This window comes from Sorghum bicolor, chromosome 1 (assembly GCF_000003195.3).
Source record: "Sorghum bicolor cultivar BTx623 chromosome 1, Sorghum_bicolor_NCBIv3, whole genome shotgun sequence".
Classification (NCBI taxonomy): domain Eukaryota; kingdom Viridiplantae; phylum Streptophyta; class Magnoliopsida; order Poales; family Poaceae; genus Sorghum; species Sorghum bicolor.
In genome coordinates this window covers 80,849,045-80,870,752 of record NC_012870.2, presented here as the reverse complement: position 1 = coordinate 80,870,752, position 21,708 = coordinate 80,849,045, and the positions used below count along the sequence as shown (strand labels likewise).

The window sequence follows — 21,708 nt, the reverse complement described above, 5'->3', positions numbered from 1 at the left end:
AGGAAATACTTTATCAGACAAGTGAATGGAGTGGAGCCTTGAATAGTCTGCAGTTTTGTCTAAAAAAATGTCTGCACTGTCTAATCCTGATGCCGATCCAAATTTTAGGCAGGCAGGCAGGCTCGCTCAAGTGCCTTGCTTGAATGCCTTTTACACAAATAATACGTTGTCAACTTAGCTGGATGAGATTAGCAGAAGTAATATAGACAAGCCAAGTATGTTGACTGAAAAAATTAGGGCATGTTTGTATGTATGTTCAGTCAATCTTGGTGGGAGGGAAGGTGGGCCCAGCCAGGTCTTGTGTGTGTGGAACTCTACTCTCCTACTCTCCCAAAGAGAGAATTCCTACTTAAAAGAGAGGGGGTGACAAATGAAATGAATCTACTTAAAAAAGAGTTGACTGACGGGGGAATGACAAATGAATGGTCGCAACCCAAACAGTACTAGTTCTGACAATGATCAATGGAACAAAAAAAAAGAAGCTACAAGCTAGGAGTAACGCTGATTGCGTAGTTGGCGCGTGTACTCCCAGACGGCTATGGCACCACTGACATGGACGTTGAGCGACCTCACCACGCCCAGCTGCGGGATCTCCACGCACGCGTCCAGGATGTGGATGATGTCCACTGGGATGCCTTCCTTCTCCCGCCCCAGCACCAGCACCGTCCGGTCCGGGAACACGAACCCATCCAGAGGCCTGCTGTGGGCTGTCTGCTCCAGCCCGATCACCGAGTACCCCTCGCCCCGCTTCCTCTCCAGGTACGCCTTCACGCTGTCAACTGGGACCTCCGTCACGGGCAACCATTTCTCTGCGGTGACACTGCAATGCGCAGGATCCATCATCATCATCATCATGTTACTAAGGCAACAAACAATCAAGCAGTCAACCAAACCAAACCTGATAAGCCGGAACTGCTTGTCCTGAAGAACGCTCTTGTCAGCGACAACCAGACCAGCTGCTCTGAAGACCTGTAAGGTAAGCACACGAGATAGATCCTTAGTAGCATTAGCCCCCACAAGATACGCCAAGTAAGGAGGAATTATTATAGTATCGAAAAATACCTCACACGTTCTCGTCAGCCCTGCAAGATTTGGTATGCGGTCGACCAATGATGCCACCACGATCAGTTCTTGCCGGCTTTGTTTGATTGTTTCCGCAGCATGCAGTCTTGCTTCTAGTGCTAGGTTGAAAACTTGGTCATCTTCCTCCATCTCTGCAACCGCAACAGGCCACAGGCCCATCATCGAGTAAGGGCTGTGTCATCATAAACCCACAACAACAGACACCAGCAAATTTGCATGGAATACCTGATACTATTCTTGAAATGCTTTCATCACCAATGCCTGAATGACCTCTGGCGTTCAAGTTCAATGCTTGCTCAGAGTCCCTATGGGGCGTTATCTTCTTCTGGAAATCCAATACATCCTGACCAGTTTTTACCACCTCAGACCCACTCTTGTCACTCTTCTCCAAGTTGCGATGCTCGCCCACAGCAAGATCCTCATTCTTGATTGTCACTGTATCCTTTGCTACAGCCTGTCTCAAGTCCTCCCTCACATCCTGAAATTGCAAAGTTTTAGCTTGCAGCTCCACGGATGCAAAGCTTTGTCTATGTTCAAAGTGCTTACATTCAGGAACTCAATCACACGCTCCATCACTGACACTGGAACACATTCAAAGTCAGACACCTACATACTCAGAATTATACAAGCCTCAATATTGTGCCCCTTAATAAACAACTAAATGGTCCTAAATTCTCTTACATGAGGAACAATTAAATTGTGCTAATAGCCTAATACTAAGCAGAGAATATTTATACACCTCAGGGCGGGAGCTAAATATTCCAGAAGGGGTCCCAGATGCATTGGGATCAAAGACATCAAGGAAACCTTCGATTGAAACTCTAAGCCTGAAATCAGAAGACAGGAATTATAGACATTGGAGGAACAAAAGGAGTTTACCAAACAATTGGAGGTTTGGATCAACAAATGGGGCTTTACCTAGTATGTGTAAAGAAACAAGACCAAGGTACAGAATCCAGACAAACTACATGTCAGGACAGCACAGCCAAGACCACTATTATAAAAGAAAAACCTAGTATGTGTATTACCTAACACAGTCAGAATTTTCTGCCAGATAATCTTTCAATTCTTGAAAGCACCTCCTTTCAAAGACTGCATCTTCTGAAGTTTCGAGATGCAGAGTAGGCCACAACCTCGATAGCACTGAATGGACAAGTAGCTGCATAAAAATCGATCTTCAGTTTCTACGTTTCAACAAAATTTCAAATTACATGGTTTTACCTGAGTAAAACTGCGTAAACTGTGATGATGGGATGTTAAAAACGGCAGTATCGGAGGAAGCAATTGATTCAGGTGGTATATCTGGACAGACTGTCTTGAGTGAAGTATCACGTTTGCTGCTATAAAAACATATGAAGATAGTGCCTGCACAGAGGAGACAGGTAAATAAACATAAAGAGTAGAAAGAATATCTGAGTATCTGACAGAAATTTTCACCTGTTGTCGCATCCCTTTGTCATGAAAAATAGGAATAAGTTGCTCCTCTGCCTGCACACGGAAGTGCATCAGAAACATGAACACTTACGGATGATAAGATTGTGTGTGTTGGAAATCATGTGTATATAGGTGCATGCTAGTGTCTAGGTTCATACACTCTAGATAAATTCCAGCATCAAGTAATAGGAGTAATAGGCTATATATAGTAGTTATTCTCAGCATTTAATAGAAGATATGACCAGACTAATTGTAGCTCGGCTGTCTATATATAGAAGAGAAAAATCAGAAAAGACTGTCATTCCAGGCATATTGTGTGTTCCTGTGTGTGTTTCCTACTTTCCTGTGACCTGTTGAGGGCTGCTAGCCTATCAATTGGTATCAGTAGGGGTTCATAGCAGGTTATGACACTTCTACTCCCTCCCCTGTCCTATCCTATGGGTGCTCAAGGAGGCCGTGAGGTAGTGGTACAACGGGCGGTGAAGGATGTGGGCGGTATTGATGGAGGTGATACTCAAAGCACATGGCTTTTGGGAGGCTGAGGATCAAGGCTGCACAGAGCAGCTCGAGAACAGGATGGCAATGGAGGCACATCCTCTGATCGCGCCTGCAAGGAGAGTGCCTATAAGCTGAGGAAGGAGTATCTACTTCTGTGACAGCGAGTCGATCGACCGTCCACCAATTGGTCCCCAGTGATCCGATCAACGACGCCAAGGTCATGGCCAAGTACTTGCACACTATGCTGCTCAAGTTTGCACAAATTGAGCTCTCCGTCGAGATGCTCCTTGACATCACAACACTCGTCGAGATGCTCCTTGACATCACAACACTGTGGCGGAGCGTCATCATGCTGCCAAGGTCAACAGCGAGTGGAATCAGTTGTACATCCTGCGCCTCGATGTCATGCGCATGGTCTACCTCTGGTGCAGCACAATGACACGTGGCATTGGCATGCCCACTACGGTCAAATCAGCTTAGGTCTAAGGTCCGGGCCCGGTCGTGGTCATTCTCACATGGGCTACAATGCCACTGTGTGTGGGTGGGGCAGGAGTTCGGGGGTTTTCTCCACTTGCGTGAGGTCTTCTTAGCAAAATGCCTCGGGGCTACCTTAACAACCCCCCCCCCCCACCCTCCTGACAGGTCGAGTTTTTCTTAACGGTCAAACGAGCTTCAACACACTAAGTCGACTTGACCACCAGGACATAGTACATGGCTAGCCGCAGCTAGAGCACGTAATGCAGCTCTATGACGCCTACATGAAGCATCACCAAGCTCTATTCCTAGCCAAGGCAAAGTACCATGTGGACGATGGAGGTGGACGGTTGTCAATGTTGGCACAGGCGCATGGCAAAGTCATCGACTCGTCATTGAATGAGATCAAAGATGCGCATGGCAAAGTAATCAACTGACTCACAGTCATGGATAAGATCATCTCGTAGTCCTTCCTTAGCGGTTGGGCACTCGCCTTGCTGGCGCAATTAGAGCAGGCACGCATCATCCTGATCGCGGCCCAGGCCTGCTTTGTCGTCTTCCACAAGCACGCACACCATCTCCAGCGGTAGAGATCGAAGGATGGCCTCCATTGCCATCTTGTCATCGATGTTGTCCACACCATCCATGGCCTCCCAAAAGTCATGTGCTTGGAGCATCACCTCCACCAGCCCGACCCACTCGACATAGTTGTATTATGTGAGCATCAAGTACGTGCCTCCCACATCCCTCACCACCCGTTGTAACACTACCTCATAGCCTCCTTAAGCAGCCATAGGTAGGACGGGAGGGAGAAGTGACGTCACCCAACATGATCCCCGCTACCAACTAAGAGGCAAATGACCCCTAAACCAGGAACACTCACGAACAGTCGAACACAATGAGTTTGGTGGCTGGAATGACTTGGCCTTTTCTGATTTTCTCTCCTATATGTAGGGCGTGTTTGGGACTGCGATTGGGGGACCACGTGATGTGGTAAGCCTACCACGGCCGTCGCACCAAAGCATGAAAACGTCGAAGCTACTTCATTTTTGCGGTGCCAATGCCGTATGTGGTGAAAAGAATCGCTCGCACCGCGGGGCATTTGGCGCGATTCTTCGCTTCTTTTGACCGCCATCATAGAAAACATGGTCCAAACACGCCCATAGACATTCCAACACTGTTGAGGGCTGCTGTCCTATCACTACAGATATATAAAAGAGTGTGCATTATTAGCATATTTCTACAGCTGTGACGTGAAGGGAGATCTCACCAAGGTTGGAAATTTTAAGTACAAGAGTACAGCACACGTCTCCAAGTACTGTCGGACAGCAGGCAAATTATTTCTCTGCACAAACATCCAAAATGAACTTTCAGCGATGCAAACAATCATCCATCATAAGTCACAAGTAAACTAATAGTCCACTCTCCACTCATACAAGCACAAATAAATATTGAAGTCTTACATAAAGACAAATGTGAATGCTAGATGTCACTTCTCCAACTATATCATCTTCTACATAGTGCGATAGAACACATATCATTTGCCACACACGAACTTTACGCCTATGTACCTAGCGAAATGTAGAGATTTTAGAAATATGATACAAAATATCAGAGATATTAATAGTAAAGGTGTAAAACCACCAAAAAATCACACAGAATAAAAGGCTCACACTGCTATATTTCTTGTAGAGTTCTTTTGAAAGATCTTTGTTGTTCACCTGTTGGAGAAAAGTGTAAACCACAAGAGTCAGAGCACTACTAATTTGTGAAGCTTGAAGTGCTTTGGAAGTGAAGTAATAAAATTTGTAGGCAACTCAGAAGGATTTAACCATATTATGGAAAGGTGCTAACTGGGATCACGCCCATTGCAGGTCAAAGTTAAAATGCACAAAAATATCCAAAAGATTCAGCACAATAATACCACACTAGCTGTCAAATACAAGATGCTGGCCAGGAAACAACAACCTCAGGCAGCATTATCGAAGGTAGAAATGTATGGTTACGTATAAAGTAGTTATGAATATGAAAACACTCAAACAATACCGCAGAGTCCAGAAGTTCTAATAGAAATAGTTTGCCACATTCAAGAGCTTCTGCAGTTTCCAATATACTCTTTTCTTTGATTTGTTTCCAAAGCTGATGAAAGAGAACAGCAACCGAAACACGAGCGTATAATTCTGTATTAATGAACACCTGCCATAACATTGCCAATTGTAACAAATGTGAAATGATCAAACTTCCCATTCATCTGTAGCATTAAAAAAACGGAAGGCTCAGCAACTTTCGCTGGTGTCCTATCCCATTACATTACATAGGATGTTCTAATAAAGGTAAACAAATTAGGAATGCAATACCTAGAATCGTAATTTCAAATGAGGTTACCTCTGTGAATTCACGATCAGGACTTTGTGCTAGCATGGAAACCTCAAATCTTGCTTCATGGTTTTCAGAGAGTTCAGCTTCAAAATCTTCGTCGAATGCCACTATTCAATATATATCAAGTACTGATTGAGTGAATACAATGATATACATCAAAGCATATTATAAGAAACAACAAGCACATTGGAAAAGGTGAAAATACTCAGGAATTAGCAGGAAAGAAATTGAAATAGTATACCAGATCCATATAACGAGAGCAGCTTCAGTTCCTCCATATAAAATCTAAGAGTTTTTGGGTACATCAACCATAGACCACTCAAATGCAAAGCTGCTAGGCGAATAGTTCGAGGACTTTTTGAGCCTTCGTTAAGAAGATTCTCGACAAACTGAAGACAGATAGATGAGTTAATTGCATCACATGTATCAAGGAAAGTTTGGTACTAAAAACACATTTGTAATTATAAGTGAATTGCCATGGGCAGATCAGAAAAGAACATGTAGCAACGATGCAAGAAAAAGAGAGAAGACAGAAGCATGATTTCCTTATTCAAGGATAGCAACAGTAACAATGCCTTTTAGTCCCTACAAGTTGGGGTAGGCTAGAGCTGGAACCAAAAAGAAATGGGAAACACTCTACACATGTCAAGGGCGTCGACCCCAAGGGTAGGAGGCCCTCGGCTACGAAGATCGTAGCCTTGGTCCGTCGTCGCTGGTGAGGTTATACCCCCCTGCCGTCGGCTTGATATTTAGAATAGGGACAAGTAGATTTGGGTAATACTTTGCTTAATTCTCAAATATCCCGATACAAGATATAAATAGGCCGGTGGCCTTCACCAAGAGGGAAACTAATCATCCCTGAATCTAAGGAATAAAAATAGCAACTAATCTCAACTCTTTCCTTCTTAGCCCGTGGGCGACGTCGCGCGCTCGGTGTGCTCCCGGGCTCTGCGCGCGTCGCGCGCGCGCCCACGCCTGGCGTATGTGCGCCGCCACATGACATCTCTCCCCTCCTCGAGAGTCAGATCGTCCTCGAGCTGGAAGGCGGGGTAGCGGTCGCGGAAGGAGTCAACGTCTTCCCACGTTGCGGACGAGACTGGCTCCCCTTTCCAGTGCACGAGCACTTGACGAACGCCGCGGGACAGGCGCCAACGGTCCACGCGCTCTGGCTCCAGATCAACAGCGCCGTTGTTGACGATAGACAACGGCGGAGGGATGGTCAGGGCCGGGCCGACGAACTTCTTGAGGAGTCCCACATGGAAGATGTCGTGGAGTTTGGCGCGAGGAGGCAGCTCCAGTCGCACCGCAACAGGATTGATGAGCTCGACGATGCGGTAAGGCCCGAAATAGCGTGGCTTCAGCTTCCCCTTGGTCGGCTGAGGTAGGGACGCCGGTGCCCGGTGTCGTGTCCGGAGAAGCACCCAATCGCCGACGGCGTACGACACCTGCCGGTGAGCCCTGTCGTAGAACTTCTTTTGGACCGCCTGTGCTTGCTCCAAGCGGTACCACACGTCCGCGAGGAAGGCGTCTCACCCGGCTCGTAGGAGCAAATGGTGGGCGGGTCGCGGCCATACACCACTCGGAACGGCGTGTCCCGCAGCGAGGACTGGAACGTCCTGTTGTAGATGAACTCTGCCCAGGGGAGCCAGCGAACCCACTTCCAGGGCCGATCACCGGTGAAGCACCTAAGGTACATGACGATGACGCGATTGGCCGCCTCCGTCTGACCATCCGACTACGGATGAAAGGCCGTCGTCATGTGCAACTTGCTACCCAGGAGGCGCATGAGCTCCCGCCAGAACGTCTTAGTGAAGACGGGTTCACAATCGGAGACCATCGACTGAGGCACGCCATGGAGGCGCACGATGTCGGTGAAGAACGCCTGCGCCACGGACTCCGCCGTATAGGGGTGCGCCAGCGGGATGAAATGGCCATACTTGCTAAAACGGTCCACCACGGAGAGGATCACCGATTTCCAAGGCGATGTATGTCCAGACGGCGGTCGGTACCGGCAATGGCATGAGCAGTCCGACTGGGTGCAGGTACTCGGACTTGGCAGGTAGCGCACGCTCGCACAAAGTCCTAGAGCACACGGCACATGTCCGGGAAGTGGAAATCACACCGGAGACAGTGCAGCGTCCGCTGGACCCCCTTGTGGCCGTGTGCGTGTACGGCCGAGACCACCTCCATGAGCAGAGGCAAGGAGGGTGGGATGTACAAGCAGCCACCGAACGCCACCATGTCGTCAAGCAGAGACCACGGCGCCGCACGGGTCCCGGCTCGCAGCTCGTCGCATACCACGACCAAAGCGGGGTCCTCCGTCTAAGCTTGCCGAAGCTGGTCAATGAAGTCGAAACGCGGAGCCAACACCGCCAGCACGGTCCCGTCCTCTGTGTCGCGCCGGGACGGGGCATCAGCCACAGCGTTTGTAGCGCCCGCCTTGTACTCGACCGTGAAGTCGAAACCGAGAAGCTTCCTGACCCAATGGTGTTGTGGGATGGTTGCAAGCCATTGGTCGAGGAGATACTTGAGGCTGAAGTGGTCGGTGCGCACCACGAAGCGGCGAGCCCACAAGTATGGACGCCAATGGCGGATGGCGAGGACGAGGCCGATCAGCTCTCGCTCATACGCGGCGAGGGATTGGTGGCGAGGTGCGACGGGCCGGCTAAAGAAGGTGAGTGGGTGCTTGTCTTGGATCAGCACCGCGCCGAACCCGTACGTCGAAGCGTCGCATTCGACGATGAAACAATTTGGTGAAATCGGGCAGGGCCAGCACTGGCGCAGAGGTGATGGTCGTCTTTAACGCCTAGATCGCCGCCACGGCGTCCTCGGTCCACCGAAACTCGTCCTTCTTGGTGAGCGCCATGAGTAGGGCAGCTATCAACCCGTAATCCTGGACGAACTTGCGGTAGTACCCCGCAAGTCCCAAGAAGCCCCGGACCGCCCGCGCTGAGCGAGGCTACGGCCAGTCCAGGACTGCCTGCACCAGGTCCATGGCAACGCCCGCCCCGCTGATGGTGTGGCCGAGGTAGGCAATGGTGTCGACGCCGAAGGCGCACTTGGAACGCTTGACGAAGAGGCGGTGCTGGCGAAGGACGAGGACTGCACGGAGGTGACGGAGATGGTCCGCCCAAGTGGCGCTGTAAATCAAAATATCATCGAAAAAGACGAGGACGAACTGGCGGAGAAACTGGAGGAGGACGTCGTTCAACAACGACTGAAACGTCGCCGGCGCGTTGCACAACCCGAAAGGCATGACGAGGAACTCGTAGAGGCCATCATGGGTGCGGAACGCCGTCTTGTCGACGTCCGCGGGCCGCATGCGAACTTGATGGTAGCCCGAGCAGAGGTCGAGCTTGGTGAAGTACTTGGCGTCGTGTAGCTCATCGAGGAGTTCGTCGACCACCAGGATCGAGAAAGCGTCCTTGACGGTGATCGCGTTGAGGGCGCGGTAGTCGACGCAGAAACACCACGTCCCGTCCGCCTTCTTGACCAGTAACATCGGAGACGAGAACGCGGACGTGCTGCGGCGGATGAGACCCTGCTCCATCGAGGCACACTGGCGCTCCAATTCGTCTTTGTGGGAGACCGTGTACCTGTAGGGCCGGACGGCCACCAGCGGGGCACCTGGTAGCAGCGTGATGGCGTGCTCCCGACCGCACGGCGGGGGACGGCCCTGAGGCTAGCTCCGCCAGGAGGGACTCGCTGGCGGTGGCGGCGTTGATGGCCGGCGTAGCAGGCCCTTTGGTCCCTGTCCAGCAGATGCGGCGACCCTGCCAGGAGGACACGGTGCCGGCGTTGAAGTCCCACAGCATGGGCCCCAGCGTGGCCAGCCATTGGGCCCCGAGAACGACGTCATAGCCGGCCAGCGGCATCAAGTAGAGGTCGGCGGAGAAGTGGTCGTCCTTGACCGTGAATGTGGCCTGTCGAATGACACCCGGGCAGGGAACGTGTTCGTCGTTTGCCACGGTGGCGGTGAGGCTGGAGTGACGCTGGATGGCCAGCCCGGTCCGGAGCGCCGCACTCTCCGCGATGAAGTTGTGGGACGACCCCGAGTCGAGGAGGGCGGTGAGGTTGAGTCCGCCCAATGACACCCAGATCTGCAAGGTGTTGGCGAGGCGCATGCCGGCGACCGCATGCAGAGAGTAGCAGGGAGACTCGGTCGGGGGAGTCTCGTCCGTCTCCTCCGGTGTAGCATCGGTGTCCTCCTGCAGGCCTTCGACGTAGAATAGCCGCTTGCAGACGCGGTTGTGGCCCCTGGTGAATTTCTCGTCGCAATTGTAGCAAAGGCTGAGGCGGCGGCGTTCTTGTTCCGTCTGGGAGAGGCGCTTGATCCAGATGGTGGGGGCCCGTTCGGTGGCGCGGGCAGAGCCAGCTGCCGGGGTGGCGCAGGTAGGAGGGGGACCCGTCCGGGGCCTCGTTGCGGCGGTGGTGCGTGCTGCTGGACAAACTGCTCCCAGAGCTCGAACTACCGAGCCAAACTCATGGCGGCGGCCAGCGTCTGGGGGTTCTGGATGCGAACATCCATGCTGAGCGACGAGAGGAGGCCCCCGATGAACAACTGGACACGCTGAGCTTCATCGAGATGACCGGCGCGAGGAAGGAGCGCCTGAAACCGATCTTGGTACTCGGCGACAGTACCCGTGCGCCGGCAATCCGCCAACTCGAATAGCGGGGCGGAACGCAGCGGCGGTCCATACCGTAGCTGTAGGAGTTCTTTGAACCGCTGCCACGGCGGCATGCCTTCGTCGGCCTGGACACGGAGGTACCAGAGCTGGGCACCATCTCCTAGGTTGTAGGAGGCCATCCAAGTCTTCTCCTCCATGATTCGCTGCTGGTGGAAGTACGACTCGCAGCGGCTGACAAAGATGAGCGGGTCCAATTTGCCGTCGTACCGCGGGAAGTCCAGCTTCTGGAACTTCGGCGGGCGATCCGGGGGCTAATCCCCAAATACTTGCTTGCCAGCGGACGACGAAGACTGCTCGGGAAAGGCGATCGCCTTGGTGTTCTCTTCCAGGGTCTTGGCAGTAGCCTCGGCCGTGGCTTGGAGTGCGGTGACGGCGGCCACGAGAGCAGCCATGGTGGTCTTCAGATCGGAGTTGTCCCCCATAGCGACGGAAGATGCAGATGGCGGGGACGTTGGGGCGGCGGACGCAGGGAGTGGGGAGAACAGCGCGGAGGAGGTAGAGCAGGCGGCGGCGGCGGCTGTGAGGCTGAGGATCGGCTAGATCGCGATACCAGGTTGTCAAAGGCGTCAACCCCAAGGGTAGGAGGCCCTCAACTACGAAGATCGTAGCCTTGGTCCGTCGTCGCCGGCGAGGTTATACCCCCCTGCCGTCGGCTTGATATTTAGAATAGGGAGAAGTAGATTTGGGTAATACTTTGCTTAATTCTCAAATATCCCGATTACAAGATATAAATAGGCCGGTGGCCTTCACCAAGAGGGAAACTAATCATCCCTGAATCTAAGGAATAAAAATAGCAACTAATCTCAACTCTTTCCTTCTTAGCCCATGGGCGACGTCGCGCGCTCGGCGTGCTCCTGGGCTCTGCGCTCGTCGCGCGCGCGCCCACGCCTGGCGTATGTGCGCCCCCACATGACAACACATCTTTTTTTTGGGGGGGGGGGTCTAAAGACTGTTCATGGTTCAAGCAAGTAAATAGCTGATTTCCTAGCGCTCTTATCTAAGGACAAAAAAATCTAGGTATATTACTTTTCTTTTTTCTCGACATAGGAGAGCTGCGAATCATTTCATTAAGAGGATGAAAATATACGAAGTGAAGACAGCGCACACAGCGACACATGCTCACTACCACATGGGCAGACGCACAAACAGGTGCATGGCGCTGCATAGAACTACCAACACAGGGACTAGTATTAATACCACCCTGCAGCATGCCAAAGAGCACCCTCATCTGCAGTTGTCCGAATCAGCAGGTTAAACTCTAGATTTCCACTCTTACAAATCCCTGTTCTATATCAATATAGCTACAAGAAGTTTTAATTAGTAACATATTATTATGGCATATTTTCATATGAACAACCCCCACAGTCCACACCATGAAAGAGGTAACAACTATTTCCCTCTTTGCTCGCATCTTTTAGGTAAGTAGATAACTTTATACAATATGCATGCAAAGTCCATAGTGCGGACTTCATATATTGAAAAGTAGCCACCTCCGCAGAACTAGCAAACTAATGCGCACAAAGCAGCAGATCAGCAGCTAAACATTTGTGTATGCTGACCACTCAGTTAAAGAACAAGAGTGGTGTCGCATCCAAAACAGTAAAATGTGTTAAAGAAGATATGTGACAACTGACCCATTTTAAAGGGCCTGGCCCTTTTTCATTTGTCTGGTGCATTTCCAAATTAGAAAATATTGCTGGGTGCAATATTGCAGATAGTAGCGCAGCAATGGGAGCCACTCGGCGCTTGTTGCAGCTAAGGTGCAAGATCCAGGAGGACTTTGCTAATTGCATCATCATCTGAACAGAGATAAAAGATACTGAATGGCAACTGCAATTAAAGAAGCCAGCAAACAAATTTATAAAGGAAAGAACTAACAATAATGTAATGTCAAGCACTCAAGCTAGCATCTAGTTTTAGGTTGTAAGCAGCTACTCCATCCGTTCCAAATTATAGATCACTTTAGTTTTGTCCTAAGTCAAACTTCTCTAACTTTGACCATGTTTTTCAAAAAATACATTAACATCTACAAGTACAAATAAATGTGCTATCAAGACATATTTCTTGGAGAATCTAATGAAACATATTTGACGTTGAAACTATTGGTGCATTTTCTATAAACTTGGTCAAAGTTAGAGAAGTTTGACTGACAAAGCTAAAGTGACTTTATGGAACAAAGGGAGGATACTTTAGGAATAAACAGTTACAGAGAAGAGAGAAGATACTAACGAATAGTACCTCATAACTGATGCCTAAAGAGGTAAATTTTCTGTTACCCATATTCAAGTGTAACAATCTCAAAACAGATCTCACACATCTCAGGATAGATAAGACAGAATTTTCACCAGCGTTTTCCAGGCTGCAAAGATTAAGAAAAGATAATTAAGTACAGAGGAAATCAGTGCACCTCAGGATAATCTAAGTTGAAGAATTAGCAGACAAGAAAAACTTGGAAGTTGGAATGATAAGTAGATAACTGTGTTCCAACACAGGACAAATTTGCATTACAAAAACAAATCAATAATTTGGATTAGCACTTTTAGTCGCCCCTCTAAATAACATAGTATTGAGTTCATATGTTCTAGAATGAACAAAATGGGTATCCAGTTGACATAGGAAAGCTATAAATTTTTAATGAAGCAAATAAAAAATAATACAAGAAAGTTATAGCTTTCAGTAATGCAAGGCTCCCCCAAATAAACAGGTAACAGAGTACTGGAATGTGATTGTATGCCATTATGAATGTAAATTGAAGAAATCATAGAGCTAAAATGTAACAGAATTGTACAAAGATCACCTTTCGATAACATCAAGAAAAATGCATCGGAGGGTTGAATCCGAAAATAAGGGTTCCAATCTCTTCATCTGAGATTCGTTGTCACTACAGCAGCCCAAAATGGATAGAAGGGAATCTATACAAAGCCACTAAAATGAAAATTAACAATTAGGAGCCATCCAGATTGGCTTCTTTATGTACTGCAAAAGGAGGCAAGATATTATTCTAACCTTCCAAGTCATCAAAACAGCTCTTCTGCTTCGTGTCAGAGTTCCGTCTGTAAGAAGATGGTTGATGTTGTCAAGGAAAGTGGTGACCAAAATGTCCAATGAAAACTCGCAGGCTTGATCTGTCTGCTTTGCTTCCACAAAATCCAGAAACTGAGAACTGCAAGCAGTAGATAGAGCTGCCAGAACATAGGTGAGAGCTTCATAAGCTGCCAGGTGAAGTTCAGCTCCAGTCTTATGCAGGGAAAAAAAAAGATAAAGGCTGACTTCAGAATTTATGTAAAGAAAAGCTAACAGAAAGACATTGAAAAAGAGTGATTAAGTAAATTAGTAAAATGTTGTTTAAATATAGCAGCATACCTCAGTGGCAATAGTGGAGTGATGGGTAACATTCAAATAGAAGTCCCATAGCATGGAAAATGCAGAAGAAACAGAATCACCGGAACAGTAATGGTTACACCATGAGGAAACAGAACTAACACATCGCACTGACCAAATCTGTGAATTAGGAGATGGAATTTGTCAAACCAAAGCAACTGCATGTTGAGGTGCACTTCAAAACATGTAAAGTACGAACAGGTGTGTTTGGTTGGAGGGATATTTGAGATAGGACAAGATCATCCCAATTTTAAGGGTGCATGGTTGGAGGACATGGGTGGATGGGATTGGTCCTCTGAAGAGAATATGCTCTCAGATCTGGGACGATACGATCCGAGAAAATCAGCCAGACCGATTCATCCCCATCTCTCTTCCTCTAGCACATGACTTGCATGCTGCACTGCGATCACCATTTCTTTCCCTCAGCTCACCTCTCCCCATCTATCTTGCACCAGCACGACGGCATCCTCATCCATCCACAGGAATCCTCCCTTCTCCATCAAGCCTTTGGATTGTACCTTGCTCCCGCCTCAGACCAGATCCAAGCACAAGAGAGAAGCAGATCCCGTCAGTGGCCACCTCAGCCTTGTTGCTTGCACCGGAGAGATCCATTGGACAATGCAGATACTAATTCATCAATAAACTCCTCAGTAGCCTACTAGCATGTTATGGTTGCTGCCTCGGCTTTGTTTGGACCGTTTGTACCATCGCAAGGACACAATCATGCAAATGCAGCCAAAAAAAGGCACCACTTTGGAATCACCAACCTTGCCTCGTTCCATTTCGGTGGTCCCTGGCACCACCCCATCCAAGCGTTGACATGGATCAAACATGTGCCGTTTGAGGAGAAAACCCAACGAAAGTGTACTTGTTTTTTTTATCTTACACTTTTGTCTTGCAATGCATTATAGTTGTTTTTCCAAGGTGATTGTGTGACTCTATGTCATGTGGGGCATGCCATATGCACGCCGGGCCAGGGCGCGTGACATTCGCAGGGCAGCAGAACGCGCTGCAGGGCACGACGCGGGGCTGCCCGCGGTCACCGCGGGCCAGGATGGCAAGGCGGCAATCAGTGGCTAGAATCAGGCCTAGAAATTAGGGGATTTGTTACCTAGTTTGTTAGCCGGTTGTTACCTAGTTTGTTAGCCGGTTGGCTTATATATTGGCTGTACTGAAACAATGCTAATCAAGCATTGAGTTCCATCTAATCTCCTATCCCTATTCTGTTAAGCCACCGGCAGGGGGATATAACCCCGCGGTGAGGCCTGGAGCGCGACTACGAGCTACGTAGTCGCGGCCCGCCGTCGTTGAGCGTCGAAGCGCTTGACACTCTATATTTTGATTCTTTATGCAACAATGATACTGCTTATATGGATATTGATAACATTGTCTTACAAAATGGATATGTATGGAAACTTGCACTTTTTGTGTCATGTTAATAATAAAGCTCACCAACTTGGGAAGAGGTAACCATATCCACCTTACCTATCCATCCATCCAAACAAGAAACTGTATCATCCTAATCCTGCCTATCCCTCCTAACAAACAAAGAACAAGGATCCCAATGATGCAACCAAACAGGCAACTGGGATTATCCCATCCCCCAAAGTAGGGATGGCTCTAACATATCCCACCTTGCCCTCAAACCAAAAACATCCTATGCCACCCTATTACAAGAGATACATCAAATACAGTCAATCACCAATTAGGTTGCACCCCTTATGTACAAAATCAATAGAAGAATCGTCAATGTCAACTTGTGGATAATCCAATGGAATGGAATCAGTTTTGTGTCTAATGGGCACAGTTGAATCTCATTAGCTACATATTTAGTGGATTTGTTGCTGATCTCCCAGGATTTGACACAGTAATCTCTCAGTTGCTGGACCTTAAGGACATTTATAACAGCTCAGTGCACCCTCAGTGGGCAAAGTTAAGAAGAAATTACCAGAAAGAAAGGTGGTTGATATGCTTCTTAGTGAACTCTACCTGTACATATAAAGTTTCATGTTCATACTCATCAAATGTAAGGAGTAACAGAAATGCTAAAATATCAAAGGGTGACACAACAGTTGGTTGACTACGTAATGGTGAGACTGACATGTGAGCTCAAGCTAGCATAAAACAGTACAAAGCAAAAAATGGCGGGTTAGTGAGGCAATAACCCTGTGTATTGGTGGGTCTCTGAAATGGACACAATAGTTGGTGGTTTTGTGACTATTAGCCTTAAAGTGTTGGTTGATCTGTCAATTTTTTCTACTATAAGGGATCACTGTGCACGATTCTACTGGAAAAATACCAGAACACCAGCAGATCACACCATTGTATATAGGATGTATTCTGTTGCAGAGTAGACATAGCAATCGCTACTACAGCAACTAACATTAGAATGAACCCAAATTGAAGAAGGGTGGTAGAAAGGAAAACTTTGTTGGACTAGCACAGCAGACAAAACATCAAAGATAGTTGTAATGCAGTATATGTATATCTGAAAGATAATGTGAAACATGTCAAATGGAACCTTTTAAACAAAGCAAGCCAAAGAAAAAAGCAGGATGGAACATACACCCTGCAATACTGAAGAAGTGATAGAGGTAGCCAAACGACGCTGACTTGGGCCTCCAAGCTTTCCTTTGATAGAATGGGGTAAATCCTTGTTCTCCACATCTCTAAACCAGAAAACAGAGCAAGACAGCTTGCTGAAGGCCACCATATTTTCCTGAGATAAGATTTAAAGATGGCAATCATTGAAAGGCTGACACACAAAGAGCCCTCAGCGATGGTTTGAAAAAAAAAAAAGAGGGTTACCAAAACAAGCGAAAGTGATTCTGCGATCATTTTGTTGAGATCATCGAGCACTAATCCATTTACTCCATCTGAACCTCCTCTTAAGATTGTATTACTCTCGCAAACAAGCTTTCTCTGCCTCACCTCAAGTTCCTCAATGAAGCTTAAAACAATGATAAAAAATTTTGTGGGTATGAAATCTCCACTGGGACATTGCTCGAAGAGCTTGTAGCCATATGCCTCTAGAAACTGCAATGAAAACTACCTTTTTGAACCAAAGATAAATGGAAACACACAAGGGCGATAGAAAAAGGAATTGCATAGCTGAAGTTCGAGATCCAAGCACAATATAGAGATCATATTGTTTTACAAGTATATATACAAGCAAGTGACAAGAAAACTAACCCCAAAGATTCGCTTCAAATGTTCGTCCTCCGAGGTTACAAGAAGAAGGGTTCTAGCCCACCTCCTTGCTTCAGCTTCCCATGCATCCACATCCTCGTCATCAAAAACATTCGAACCTTCATTCTGTTTTTGACTTACGAAGGTAGCAGGGAAATCAATCAGCTTAGTCAACAAAGTGTTACCAGCAGAACATTCTTCCTTCTGAACAAACCATTTCTGAACTACTACTCTCAATGGCCCTACAAGGACATACAATAGCAGTGAGAGCTAATGTTAACACAGCACTGTAGATAATATCGAAGGAGATACTTAAAAAAGGTTCCTTTTCTCTTGTGTACTTACCAGTATAATCAGTGAACTCTCGAGGAATTGTAGCAATGAAATGCAGAAGCTGGTTAAGTGGAATTTCAGTGGCACTTATCAGTGATGTTGCAACTTGGATAACCTGTTCACAAACTGCATTGGACTTCAAGTTAACAAGTTGTCGATTCATAACTGTCACTTATCAAAATTTCTCGAGGAGAAAGAGATGAAGATTTGAACCTTTCAGACGATACTTTGGATTGAAGTGTTGTTTACTCCTCTCACTAAGAATCCATAAGACATCTAACAAATCTGTTGACCTAACTTCTGTAGGCACACATCCATCACATTTTGTCGCTGCTTTCCCAGATATAGCACAAGGCACATCATTTGTCTCTGACTGATGTGTGCACGAAGCAACACAGGATGCAAGAGTCATTAATCCTGCTCGGCCAAATGAATCTTGCTTAGCCGCAGATGCCAGACTCCAAACCAGATGTATGCGGTCACTGTAAAGAAGGCATGCATGCAACAGAAGTGGGTTCAGCAGCACACTCCAACTGCAAAAGCTCAGCAATTGAAACCAAACCAAACTAAAGAGTAGCATGTCTGTCGCCAAACAACATAAATATCCCCTGAAAACACAAAGTCCTCGCAGCCTAAGCATGTGCATGTAGGCTAAACCATTATAGTGCATACAAGAAATTTTCTGTTATCTGTTGCTATAGTGATGAAAATGCAATATTGAAAGGAGATCTTCATTAAGACAAGAATGCAAGGAGATTCACTAGTTAAGCTCCTTTCATGACACAACACATGCATAAACAACTTTTTCAATAGATGTAAAGACACTAGAAGATAACAAAAAGTGTATTTCTTTTGAACAAAAAAACTCAATTCCACAGTCAGAAGCATCAAAACACTCAACAAGAAATAAGAAGGCAGTAGTTACCATTTCACCAAGTTATGGGTATAAGTTCTGAAAAATCTCTCTGCATCTTTTATGGTTTTCGAATTATAAGCACCCCCAATCCCTAAAGGCAGTTTAGGAAGATAACTCAGTATTTATAAAAAAGAATGCACTATTGACAATGTGACAAAAGAATTGGACGATAATAAAGAAAGCTAAAAGACTAGAGCAACAATACTGTGAGCAACATGACTCAGTAAACAAAAGCAGGTGTGATGTATTTACCAAAGTTACTTGATGAGTTCTCTTTCTTAAATTCAAAATACAAGCGCATAAAGTGAAATGTCTACCAGGGATAAATCAATAAGTCGGGCAGGAAGGACTGATCACTGCAAAAAAAAAATCATAAACTAACAAATCTCCCCCCAAGCCCAAGTTTAGTTTGAAATACAAACATACTCCCTCCATCCCAAATTATAAGGCATTCCAAGAATCTTGGAGAGTCAAAACATCTTAAGTTTGACCAAAATTATAGAAAAAATTATAAAGATTTGTGACATCAAATAAATTTTCTATGAAAATATAATTAATGAAGAACCTAATGATATTGAGTTAATATCATAAATGTTATTATCTTATCATACAAATTTGGTCAAACTTAAAATACTTTGACTCTCTAAGATTCTTGGAATGCCTTATAATTTTGGATGGAGGGAGTAACTTTTAAATCATATTTGCTGCAAAGGGAACATAGATGAAGCAATGCAAGATTCTCAGGTAAAATTGGACCCAACAAAAACAAAATAGCTCCATTTCTTTGAGAGCAGAATCAAATATGTTCTATTGAACTAGCGCAAAACAAACAAAACTAACCGAAATCCTTATGATGAACCACATCATTCAAACCACGTATCAGAGGACCGAGCACAAAACCCCTTGGAATTATCTGAGCGCAAATCTTGTAGCGTTCCCATGCAAGATCCAAAAAGGATTGCATAACCAGGCATCTCACTGCAAAAGACGTTCAAGCTGGCAGATTATGGAATAGCGTTCTAAATATAATATGGATCACAGATAACTATATATCAGTACTCACCTTGAGGATTCTCATGACTGAACCCACGCTCCCACAAAACTGCCATCCAGTACAAAATTCCTTCCCAAGATTCCATCTGGGCATGAAAGGCTCCAAGGGAGGTGTGATTCAGATAGTCATTCTGTGGCATAGACTCAAACAGCTGCACTACCTGAACATGGTTTTTGGACCATCAACCCAACATAAGCCAAAAGTGATTGTATAAACAATTACTGTTTCTCTGTGCTATTCCTATTGCCTACATAGCACTAAAAGTGTTAAATTCAGGAGTACTGGAGTAGTATCATTAAAATATCATATTGTTGATAGGCTTTTGATAAGAGAAACACTAGGAAACCAACTAACCTGGTGTGTCCAGGCTGCTTCAACTAAATGTGTCCCATACTCCTGGAGCATCTCATACAGTAACAAGAAGACCTTCCACCGATCTTGACCATTTGAACAGTGTCCACCTGATTGGTCCATCTCTCCAACGCCAAGGGACTTGGCTTCTTTGTCAGCCCACCTTTCTCTTTTTGTTGCCCCAGCATTTGCTTTGATTTGAGCAGGCAAAGCAGCTGAGCTCCTGCTGGAGGAATGCTGGCTGCTATCATTTCCAGATGAAGAGGTAAAGATGCTAAGTGATATTGTTAAGACGTAGAAGGCCTGTTTCCTTACTAAAGAATCCTTGTCAACCTGGTGGATAGAAGGTACAGATGTCACTGCAACATAACACTAACCAGTAGCGTTCTAGCATGAATTCCAAATTTGAGTGTATGCAACTAAGAGAAATGGTGCGAGGTGGAAAGGCTCACCAGTCCCCTGCGCAGTTCATCCCAGAATTCACTGACATTCCTAAGGTCAAATTCATGGACAATGTCCACTCCCAAGACAGCGGCTTGATGTCCTGATTTCAGTGTTGACAAGTACAAAGAGAGTATGATGTATGCATCAAGCCGCTCACCAGGCCCCAAAGGAAATAGAGAAATACAGGAATTCCATATACATTCTAGGAAACCAAACCTGCAGGCGAGAGATAACTTGAGTAGGGGCAATTTGAATTAACAACTGGTCACGCATAGTTGCGAGACAGATAGACTTTAAGCACCTCGAAAGCTTATGCTGGACTGCACCAAACGATGTAGTGACACAGGAAACATCCGCAAGCGAGATGAGTACAGGCTGAAGAAGGATCCGAGTGGCACAAGACCGATACTCCTGAGCATGTGTGAACATCTTGAGTACCAACTTGGAGAGGTCCCATGTCAAATTCTGAACCAATGCATCTAGATCAGCAGCACCTTTCTGGGAGGTAGGTATGGTCCTTCGCCTCTCCAACATGTCCACCAGCAATGATGCTAACACACTGCTTGAATTGGAGAGCGGTAGTAGGCGTGAGGGACTCTCCCCAGGAAAATCCGCTTCCATTATACTTTGGTAAACCATGGAGTTGGCATCTGCAGCGGACAAACCCATGGCAACAACAGATGACCGTATGCAGAATGATACTATTGTGGCTCCAAGCAGGTCCCAGGATCCAGTGTCAGAGACTGCATCGCACATCATCGCGATTACCTGAGACACCACGGGAATCCAGGGTACATATAAAGCAAATGGGGACTACACAAGACAAGATAAATTTAAGTGGGGAGTAGATAAGGAGCAGGCACCTGGTGAAAGTAGGCAGGATGACTGGGTTGGATGCTATCCCTGAGCAGGGGCAGGAAGACCCTCCACAGCAGTAAGCGCAGAACCTCCCTAACCTTAGGAGGGTTGTCTGAAAGCCGAAACAAAGCGAGAAATTAGCATTGTGATTGGTTGATTACCCAAAGAGGAAGAGGACGCAAGGGACTAGTGAGGGGTTGCGACCGAATTGCGCGAGCAAATGGCGAAGCGCCGCGGCGTGACAGATGGCGGCATGCTGCTCCCGCTGGGAAGAAGAGAGCAATCAACTGATGTTAGTTGAAGTGGAAGCGAAAGAGGGCGGTAGCAGCAGCAGCAGCAGCAAGCCAGCAATCAAACAACCTGGAAGGGAGGGGAGCAACGGAGGAGCGCGTGGAAGAGCTGAGAAGGCGAGGACGAGGTGGAGGAGGCGAGGACGCAATCGACAACAGCTGGGACGGCGTCGGCCGGGAGGGAGCGGAAGCAGCTCTCGAGGGCGGCGACCTCACGCTCGGGAGAAGACGCCATGGCGGAAGCTTGAAGTTGGGACTTGGGATGACCAGAGCCGGCGAGAGAGACCAACAAAACCCTAATGAGCGGGGTTTTGGAGTTTCTGGGCCGGATTTTTT

The 21,708-nt window shown here is 47.0% G+C and overlaps 1 protein-coding gene across 2 annotated transcripts; it reads right to left on the bottom strand.

Moving 5' to 3' along the window:
• On the bottom strand, positions 186-21,666 carry LOC8059543. 2 transcript variants are annotated; one of them, XM_021464032.1, is made up of 34 exons: positions 21,443-21,666; positions 21,287-21,347; positions 21,088-21,194; positions 20,526-20,992; positions 20,233-20,440; positions 19,784-20,113; positions 19,439-19,589; positions 19,216-19,353; positions 18,385-18,466; positions 17,673-17,941; positions 17,472-17,585; positions 17,130-17,368; positions 16,746-16,973; positions 16,504-16,656; positions 13,920-14,057; positions 13,563-13,793; positions 13,354-13,481; positions 12,795-12,915; positions 12,191-12,355; positions 6,110-6,257; positions 5,875-5,975; positions 5,536-5,685; positions 5,163-5,210; positions 4,953-5,060; positions 4,760-4,834; positions 2,521-2,571; positions 2,305-2,448; positions 2,112-2,242; positions 1,823-1,910; positions 1,630-1,689; positions 1,309-1,561; positions 1,063-1,214; positions 899-969; positions 186-820 (listed from the first exon to the last, which is right to left on the bottom strand). In XM_021464032.1, exons 1-34 carry the CDS (start codon positions 21,605-21,607, stop codon positions 490-492), a joined length of 5,406 nt encoding a protein of 1,801 aa, XP_021319707.1. In that variant the 5' UTR covers positions 21,608-21,666; the 3' UTR covers positions 186-489. The 2 variants fall into 2 exon arrangements, with proteins under 2 accessions (XP_021319707.1, XP_021319709.1); XM_021464034.1 differs by lacking the exon at positions 5,536-5,685.

What these genes read in the sequence shown, in the direction of transcription:
- LOC8059543 (XM_021464032.1), bottom strand. Translation starts at nt 21,607, where the DNA reads ATGGCGTCTTCTCCCGAGCGTGAGGTCGCCGCCCTCGAGAGCTGCTTC. An exon ending in CCATTTGCTCGCGCAATTCG is followed by an intron (nt 21,195 to 21,286) that starts GTCGCAACCCCT and finishes TTCGGCTTTCAG; the next exon opens with ACAACCCTCCTAAGGTTAGG. An exon ending in CAGTCATGAGAATCCTCAAG is followed by an intron (nt 19,354 to 19,438) that starts GTGAGTACTGAT and finishes CGTCTTTTGCAG; the next exon opens with TGAGATGCCTGGTTATGCAA.